The sequence below is a fragment of the Pararge aegeria genome, chromosome 26, assembly GCF_905163445.1.
Source record: "Pararge aegeria chromosome 26, ilParAegt1.1, whole genome shotgun sequence".
Classification (NCBI taxonomy): Eukaryota; Metazoa; Arthropoda; class Insecta; order Lepidoptera; family Nymphalidae; genus Pararge; species Pararge aegeria.
Window position 1 is genome coordinate 8,459,788 of NC_053205.1, and position 10,479 is coordinate 8,470,266.

General features: G+C 33.7%; 1 protein-coding gene across 1 annotated transcript; it reads right to left on the minus strand.

The window, feature by feature from the left end:
• Window positions 1-6,537: 6,537 nt before the first annotated feature.
• On the minus strand, window positions 6,538-9,056 carry LOC120635309 (protein phosphatase 1 regulatory subunit 3C). The gene has a single exon (XM_039906280.1). It carries the CDS (start codon window positions 9,016-9,018, stop codon window positions 8,164-8,166), a length of 855 nt encoding a protein of 284 aa, XP_039762214.1. The 5' UTR covers window positions 9,019-9,056; the 3' UTR covers window positions 6,538-8,163.
• Between the last annotated feature and the right edge of the window lie 1,423 nt (window positions 9,057-10,479).

Below are 10,479 nucleotides of genomic sequence, written 5' to 3' on the forward strand. Positions count from 1 at the left end.
TTTTATAAAACTTGTAAATGAAAACCGAAATATTACTTCAGAGTCTATAGAGTTACATTATATAATGTCTCTAAGACTTATTCGTGGAACCGAAACGCTAATAACTTTTGAGTAAACCACTGCCATAGTTTTTACTGAGAGAAATCAGATGCTTAATTAAAATCAAGTGACACAAGTGAGAGTTGATACTGTGCTCGTGTCAGTCTTTAATATTCAATAGGGTTGTCATAACTACACTAAGAATGTTTCGAATTCGTTTGTATTGAAACATAAATACGCTACTTTTGATTTCTTGTTGACAAGGTGATTCTTTATGATATATACTTACGCAACCTTCTACTTGTATGCACGTTGTATAAGCGATGATGCGAAGCGATGACTTGTGGTTATGACTTAGGCAGCAATTTCTGATGGCTGAATTATGTGCGTTTTAAGCAATCTTATATCTTATGTCTCATAAGAATATAAAATTTAATTAGATAAGAATATTTATTTTTATCCTTTATTTTGTGTTTAATTTAATTCCAAGTTGTGTACACATACTTTGGGTTGTAGCTTAGAACAAAACTTGTTATTACTTATATTTAGATCTACTTTTAGTTATTACCTGTTTTGTGTACCTAATAACAATAAACAATAAAAAGCTAATCGGTTTTTTTGTTTGTTTTTTTGAACGCGATGATCGATGATTTGACAACATTAAATCGAGTGTCACAAAGTGACCTATAAGAATGTTACATAGTAGTGGGATATAAATATGTGCAATGAAAAGTTTTTTTTTTTTTTTTTATCAAGACAATCTTGTAAACATGACATGTAACAGACATATCCCAAAAAATATCAAAGGAAAAGATAATTATAACTTGTTTATATATAACCTTGTGGGCGTGGGCCTCATAAGAAGGCTTAGAGTCACTCAGCGGGCGATGGAGAGAGCTATGCTCGGAGTATCTCTACGCGATTGAATCAGAAATGTGGAGATTCGTAGAAGAACCAAAGTTACCGACATAGCTCAACGAGTCGCGAAGCTTAAGTGGCAATGGGCCGGGCACATAGTTCGGAGAAAGGATGGACGTTGGGGTCCCAAGGTGCTGGAATGGCAGCCCCGTACTGGTAAGCGCAGCGTTGGTCGAACCCCAACGAGGTGGACAGACGACATTAAGCGCGTCGCAGGTAGCCTTTGGATCCAAGCGGCTCAGAATCGTGGAACTTGGAACTCCCTACAAAAGACCTATGTCCAGCAGTGGACGTCTATCGGTTGATGTGATGATGATGATGATGATATATAACCTTAAAAATATAACTTATAACACGTGATTTTTTTAAATAATTAAATTTTACATCTTTTAGTATTGAATGGTCTACTACCCTAATTGCTGAGCCATAAGGGGGTTTAAATTACAATTGCTTTTGATAATTGTGATATTATTATGGACAATGTACGAGTAATGTAATGTGAAATGCAAATAAATTGAAATTGATACAGTAATCGCCATCATCTCACTACCATGTACACATTCTAATCAAGAGTGCCAACGGACCTTTTTTAATAAAGCAATTCTTTTTTACCTGTCTTTGGCGCAGCTCGTGTAAAAATTAAAAAAATTGTATTTTTTTTTACATGTTTACGTAAAGTTCAGTAAAGTTTCTTTATTGTGATCAAATTCAAAATTCAAATTCAAAATTTCTTTATTCATGTAGGCCTATCACAGGCACTTATGAGAGAAGAAAGATCCTGAGAGAAGTGTATAGAGTAGCAGGAATTTTGTTGTATTCGTGGAATTGATTCCAATTATTTTTTTGTAGTTATGAATAACATATTATTTACATTACATAAGCTAGTTGCCTATTTATATCAAACTACAGGCAAAGCTGAAACTCAAAAGAGCAAATTTGTGGACATAAATTTATTACCTATTTAATATGTCTCAAGTAAAGTTCAAAGTTTGTATTAAGCGAAAGCTAATAAAAAAAGTCCTATTTTAGTATAAAGATTACGTGAACGATAAAAAAGGTTGGGTGTGAACAATTACTCTAACCATGTTGCTTCTTAAATATTTTCAAATGACCATGTGAGATGGAGATAACAAAAAGAACACCCGGCTAAGTTTGTTGTGGGCTTCTTCTTAGACCAGGGCGTTTTTGCAACCCTCGTAGCTTTAAGTTGTTGTTTAAAGTTTACGAATGTAGTTATCGCCATCACTACTCAATGAAAAACATTTTGTATGTAATCAACGCATCAAAAGTGCCATCTGTGTCCCTATTTTAATAAAGAAATATTTGGTTTTGACTTTTATACTTGAAGGGTGAATTTTTAAAACCGAAAGCCAAAATTACAGTTTTCCTACATCGAACTTGAAGAATGTCTTGAGAAATAAAAGCGTTCCCTATTTTACACATTTAGGGGTAAGATATTCAGAAACCGTAAAACAAATATTTTTAATTTTGTAACCAAACGCCCAAATATCAAGTTTCATTGATATAAATCACTGACCTCTATTATACTATATACAGATTAAAAATGACAGATTTTTCATACAAACTCTCTTTCCCAGTGTAATAAACCTTCTTTAGGAGTTAAATTAAAAAAAAAAAACAACATTATGACTATAACACCTAGAATGCGCAAAGAATATTATCAAAATTTTTCTTTTTTCGTTCAGCCGTTTGGGCTATAGGCTGTATGCTATTCAGTGAGGACAAAGTCTTTTATAGTAATTGATAACACATTTTTATAGTCTATCTGACCCAAACAAATGAGATCAAAGATTTAACTCTCCTTGACATAAGATAACGTTAACATATACACAAACAGGAACTTCGAAGTAAGTTTATATGTTGTATTTATTTACTATCATGTGTCACTTAGCATGAGGCATTATGCAGTTTAATGGATAGTACGAACTGTCTTCCCTGCAATTCGAAGAAAGAATAAACGCAAGTTACGAATTTAAAATTAAAAAAAATAATAATAAGTGGCTTTAAAAAAAGAAAGATATAGTGTACCCACTCGATTAATTTGTGTCCAGTAACGTCAGTGACACTCCAAATAACTCATATGCTAACAAAACTGTAGATCGCGAATTCGTTCGCGTTTGTTTCGTTTTCAACGTGACAACGTCTTATAATTCGATGGAGCCCGATGCACGCATGAAAAAACATGACGTATGCGGCGTTACCTCGCTCTGAGGCGTTCCATTCAGTCTGCCTCCGCTTTCGACATATGTCTCTTCTACTTGAGTGAGCGATGCGTCCGCGGGACAGCTTCTGCACAACAATACATTTACATGTTTTCGGCAAGGATGAAGTGCAGTGAAAAGTGAATGTGGTGTCAATTGTTTATAGCAACGATAAATGATAAAATTTTCTTTTGACATGCAACTATTCCATCAGTATTTTCTTACGACGTTGTCACGTTCAACTATCGTCAGTAAGCCGACTTTACAGACAACCAATTTTTTTTTAAATTACGATGGCAATTTTTAAATGGGAAAAATTCCGGTATACACATTCTCTGCGGAGTTTAACCGTTTTAACATAGCACGCAATATTTTTGCTATTTTTACAACATTTTTCATTGATGCTCTTCTCGTACGGTCGCAGCGATAAAGCGTAGCTTTCCTCGATTAATGGACAAGCCAAAAAAAGTTCTAACCTGTAGTTTTTGATGATAGAAACAGATTTAGAATAAATGAGTCTAATATTCATATATGTGCTCTCAGGTTAGCTCGAGCAACTCTCTGCTGAGTTTCTTGCCGGCTTCTGCTCGGTAGAATCTGCCTTCGGAACTGGTGGTTGCGTCACTACAAACAGACAGACTTGACGTTTCAAAAGTGCTTATATTAGGCCTACTTGAAATAAATGAATTTTGAATTTAACTTGTCCGATCCATTACCTTGTTTATATGCAACCTACTACAATGAAATGGCGTTAAGTGAAATAATTTGTTATTACTATTAGATATATATAATAATCGCTGTAGAAATAAAACAGATAGTTATCACAATTAATTACTCAATTAATATAATTGCCTTTAATATACCTAACGTAATAACTTAAAAACACGTGTATTAGACGCTATAGCACACATGAATATTTGTGAGGATGTATGGATGTATCGGTGTACTTATGTATAGATGTATGGATATATGGATGTCCTGATATACGGATGTATGGATTTTTTACTCTTTCACGCAAAAACAACACAGTCAATTTAAATAAAACTTAAACTGAATGTTTATGATACTTTCTTTAAAGCAGGTGTTTGTCTTTCAACAAAATTTGAGGTTATCAATACAGATGTTTTTTGAAAAAAAAGATAAAGATAAAAATTTAAAATCTTTTCAAAAATTTCATCTTTCGCCTAAATCTACGTTTTTTTTCTAATGTCATATGTAGGCAAATAACTATATCACTTAAAGGCAGTTTTATAAAACGTTTTTTTTTTTCGTTCAAAAGGGGTTAATTTCGAAATGTGCAGCAGGACTAGCAAAGGCAGGAGAAAGAATTTGAAATATCCTCCTCACAAGGGACATAATTAATGTGTCACCTGCTAAAGCACGGGAACGTAGAATGGGAGGAGTTTAACCCCGTTTATTTTTAAATAAGTATATATTATTTGGATATTACTTGCAGAGAGTTGATAAAGCTGTAGGAGAAGATAAATTTGTATCCTTTCCACGGCGAGATAATTGTCTCCTGCACATTCTAGCCATGCGGATGAATTCAGTATTTCGGTGTACACAAAAGTTTGCTAGTAGCGCATAGTATGAAAGCTTGATTTGTACTTTTTATTTTGTAGTCTGTTTTTTTTTATTGAAAATTTTTCTTGTTTAAATATTGTTTTACTTACTTATATGTTTATTTATTGTGTAGAGGAGCACCATTGAAACACTAGGATATGCATATTTTTTGTAATTAAAAAAAAAAAGTCATCAATCAACAATTTTTAAAAAGAGTAGATATAAAAATTAAGCACATAAATATTGGAATATTGAAATAAATAATAATAAAAAAATAGATTATATATTCTTCGATATTGATTTTCATAGAGACGTCGTTTCACTTTAAACATCTTTGCACTTTTATAAATTGGACAAAGATATGAAATATTGAAATAAAAATATAAAGATCAAGTATTAATTAATTAAAATAGTAAAATCATTTTCCTAAATTGGCTTTCATTAAGATTATTATTCAGACATTATCGCAGCTGTACAATAGGTAATATATTAAATAAAGATATTGAATATAAAATGAATATAAAAATATTAAATTCGATATTGACTTTCAATGGGACATTTTAAAGGCTTTGACTTATAATATAACATAATTACATCAATTATATTCATTTTAAGCAATACCTATATTTATATACAAAAAAAATAGTAAAAGTATTTTTCGATATTGACTTGAGAAATTGTATTGACTATTTGTCTTTTGACATCATCGCACCTATAATAAACTCAATTTTTTCTGATTTGTCATTTTCAAATTGTTAAGAAAATAATACATTGTTTACATTATAAGACAGGTAAGATAAAATAGACTTAATGTTGAACATACTTTCCATTGAGCATACAAACATACAAACCACACATCGTAGCATAATTTCTATTTACCCTTTCACTGACAGCTAGAAATCAGTCTATCAATAAATCGTAGTGTAAGGCGCTGTCCACACATAGACACTTTAGTTAGTTAGTTGCTTTCATCTGAAACACACAATTGCCAATCCAGAAGAATCTTTTGTTTGCCATACACGCTGTGATAATAGTCTTCAAATGGCAAATTGAATTCAGTAGTGCTAACCAGAAATCTTTAATTCAATGTAATTAAAAGAATTTGGGATAAAACATACATCGGGCGTACATAAAGCTGAGCTTTATAGATCGTAACACTTTGACTTTGCTCTGCCAGACAAACAGATTTATGTCAGGCACATAACTATGTCATTATTTATTATTTCTTAAGTCTGTAGTAAGGCGAAGCGTGATTTCAAAATAATTTTGTCTCAGTAGAATCAATGTACGCTCTTATATGACATTTTCAGACAAGCTTGAGTTCAAACGATTAAATTTATATTACACACAAAACTTTATCACATATTATTTGTTTCTTGTATGTGAGGGAAGGTTAAGAAAGCTATGAATATCGCAGGTTCAAGTCTCTTCGACGTGCCGCAAATAAAAACTTTTGCTGAGTAAAGCTTGTTAATTTCTTGTGGAAAATAAGCTATATCACTTGTGTCTTCCTATTTGATCGCATGAAAAAAAAATGTATAAAGCTAGCTTGTTAAAATATAGCTTCGAAGGTAGGTAATACACAAGCTACCTTTTAATACCTACAACAAGACGCCATAGTGTCTTTGTGTGCACAGCGCCTAAAGCTAACTTAGGCTAAACATCCACTAGAGAGAGCAAGCGACGATTTTGTCACATTATTCGCTCGCAGAGACGCAGCCTTAAGGTGCCTTAATTAAAATAGAATTAACCAAAAGCAGTCTAGTTTTTAGCTGTATATTTTTACAATAGCTAAGTCTTTCATCATCTTCCTACACCTCCAAGTTCTGATATTAATTTGACGGCCCCCTAATTTTCACATACTAATTTAATGACACAATTCATTTATATTTAATGACTGCACGTTAACAAATTAAACAAAAGAATTAAGTGTGTAATTTCATTAAGTATATTATTTACCGGCATTTTTGTGTACAGACGCAAATACATAAATAGTTAAGTTTAGTGCCATCTTTATCATAATATACCTAGGTAACTACGTTCTAGAAAGGCACTGACGGCTTGACGTTCTCTACAGGGCATGGGGGAGATCGTATCAATTGCTTAACTGCAGGCCGCCGTAGTAGTTCAAGTCGTTTGATATTCGTGTGATATGTGCCACAGACTACGATTGTTAAAGTTCCAACTTTTTCATTCATTTTCATTCTCGAGTTCCGTAGTCAAAATAACAGCCATTAGTCCAATGCAGCAATCAAAAGATTAATAAAGGCTTGGATGACCAGGAAATTGCTACATATCCGTTCCCATTTGATTTACGATTTAGGATCGGAAATAGCCTTTAAATGACCATACAATGACGATATCAACGAGCGCCATAAGAGTAGGGTCATGTCAAAACCAAAACAACTTTTATTTGGTTTGTTCCATTCGAATTACTTACCTATATCGAATGCATTATACGATGTTACCGTTAAATTAAATAATTGAAAAATAAGAAGTTTGGCAGCACTCAGAGTATAAAAAAAAATAAGAAGTTTGGCAGCACACAGAGTATAAATTCGAGGGATATTATAGTCTGTACAATTTGCTCTTGATTCGTCACCTGTAGGGGTAAATTTATTGGTAGTGTGGCTTGCCATTTTTATCATACTAACAAATAATATTCTAAATAAAATTCAAGATTTCTTCGTTGCATTTTAGTGTAAAAAGGAACTATGCTTTAAAAGTAATATCCTCTTTTTCGATTTTTATAAGATTCTTTGCAAAGAAAAGAAAATAAAATGAATTATAAGACAGGTCGGAGAGAAGGAGAAGATATCATCAACATCTCCCTTTTAACATGATACATTTTTGGTCCCACTGGCACAATTTCAAGGTCAAAAATTCATTGAACTATTATAGCGCAACTGAAGATAATTCAAAGTGCTCCATACAATAAAGACCTGGTGACCGGTGAAAAAACAAACCGTACCCAAATCGTCTATGTAAGTTGAAACCCAAACACAATAATCAAATCAGCCGTTTATAAATAGAAACCATATGTTTTTCTGTTGTCAAACGATAACATTTTTTTTACATTGTTAGATTACAGCACTCATTTTAGTTCAAGAATTTGTCAAAAGATGGCACTAAACGTATCGAATATAGCGCTTTGCTTTCACTCTTATCTACACGGCAAAACCTTTTACGTACTTAATATTCGAGTCAAATGGCAATTTCATTTTGCTGTTATCGAATTGCTATTCAAATAGTTCCAGTTCGTGAACTTTAAGATTAGCTTCTGCCATGATTCACCTTAAATTATATTTAAAAAGGATTCTTACAAACCTTATGACTCTTTGATTTATTCCACCAACACAATATGGCACAAAATCACTAATTGGCTTAAGCCGAACAGAACCAATAAACTTTTTAACACCATTCACCAGTACGGCGTATTTCCATCGTTGCTGGATTTGTCCGTCCAAGAATTTCCGTAATTGATTCTAGCGCACGCAATCGCTGGCGATTTTCTCACAGACGACTTCTCGATCGTGTAGTTTTCGCCGTTTTTATTGTCCCAGTACTCCACGTCCTTACAGCGGAAGCAAACACAGAAATCTAACCTTCGAGAGTGTATCGGCAGCTGTAGGCGGAACCCAAAAGTGTCGTAAGATGAAATCCCCGCTTGGTTCACTGGTCCGGACTCCACAAACTCACAATACGTGTCTTCCTGCGTTCTCCACCCATCAGACGTTGTTCTTATAAACACTTCCTTGCTGAAATCTAAGTTTTTAACTTTTACCGTCCCGTCTACCGCACATTCGTTTTGTTTGACTATAACGTTTTCCAATGACACAAAATCTTCGTTGATTCTTCTTCGGAATGCTAAGTAATCGGATGCTGGTTGGGGAAACCTCTGCTCCCAAACGTCTACCACGGGGACTGGAGCTTTCCTTTCTAATGGTGGGCTTGCGACTATTTTGAGAGCCCAATATGGTGGTACGTGAGACGGTTCCGTCATAAACTTCACATGTTCTAACGCATATCCTCTGTCATCGGCGAAAACTACTCTTTTGTTCTTCTTATCCGTGGATAATCTTATGCAGGATCTTGGAGCCGCTTTTAAAGTGAGTTGCACTGGTTTAAGCAGCGAGAGACACGGGGCTGAGTACCCTCTTGACGTCAATTTGGTCGGCCGCCTCACTTGCGGGGTGTAGTCCGTCAAGAAGCCGGCTGGAGGGCTCCGGCCGTAAAACATTTGCTCGGAGCCGAGCATGTCTATTGCGGCACACATCGCGTATCTGTGAAAAATGAACACGTGTGTATACGACCGCGGCCGGCGATGAACTAAACGGATTTTATCGCGTCGCGCGGTTATATAGATGCGCGTGCGCCAACCTCGAGTCGATGTAAGAGTAGTGTGACGTTGAAGCTAAAGAAAATTTCCGGATAAAAGTTTATTGACATTGCGTTTGTTGTGCGAAATGGGGAACCGGGTCAAGGCGAGGATGATTTCCTGACTGTTTACATAAATTTAATATAATGGACGTTTAATATTAATACATTGTCGACAACTCTGTGTCCATATTGTGTGATACATATTTTATGTTTATGTTTATGGAGCGAGGCCTTTTGTTATATATTTAAGTTGAACTCAGTAAAAAGATGTATCTTCCTTTAAGATAATTTTTTATTAATTACATTCTTTAGGGCTAATTTTATAAATTATATCTTTGAATATGTTGCAATAAGGAATATAAGTGTAAGGAATACATTTTATGTTAAAATGAAAATGTAAATAGTTGATTGCTTCTTCTCGGTAGAATCTGCCTTCTGAACCGATGGTAGAGTCACTTTAAACAGACAGACTTGATGTTTCAAAAGTGCTTATATTGCACCTAAAATAAATTTATTTTAAACTTTAGGAATTTATCTTCTGAACAACACCCGAAAAGTAAGCAATATATTTCTCCATTTACGGTTATTTGGCACTTACAAGCGAATTTAAAGCGTTATTCATTAAAGTGCACCATAGTATGGGATCAGATCAACAACAGATTGGAACATGAGTCTAACACGTTGAAACTTCGTGGAGGCTTGTATCTAAATTGTAACATACCAACATTGTTTTATTGTTATCGAACACATAAATAATTATTAATATTAGATTTATAACTATTAATAGTTACTAAAATAATAAATTGTCTTATGGAAAACTTTAAGTGACTAATTAGCAAAATCACGTATTAGTTTAATGATTGCAATTAAATTAATTATAACCGTCGCGATGGTTCATTGACATGTTTATATATTTTTATCTCACTGATAGTGAATTGAGCACAAATAGCATAATAGCCTCTTATCGCTACAGAAATATGTGTATATCATGGTGGGAATGTGACCTTGACCTAAACGCATTGACACACCAAATGTGATCAAGTGCAAAACTTTGCATAGTAAATATTGATTTATCATTTTATCAAATGAAATCTAAATAACTAATATTAAGTGTGCCATTTAGATATACCTTTTGTGTTTTGGTTCTTGTCGACATGGACTCAATGGGCACTAAAGAATAGCGGCGATTAACCCGTATGCTTTTAAATATTAATAAAACCTAAGAATAATGGTATCACAATAGAATTAAACATAAGTAAAAGGGTGTCATATTTTGAGACATGTCTACTGTGCAGTAATCAAAGATTTTTACTCTATACGTTACGTATACGTTATATTTTATACGGCAAATAATAGC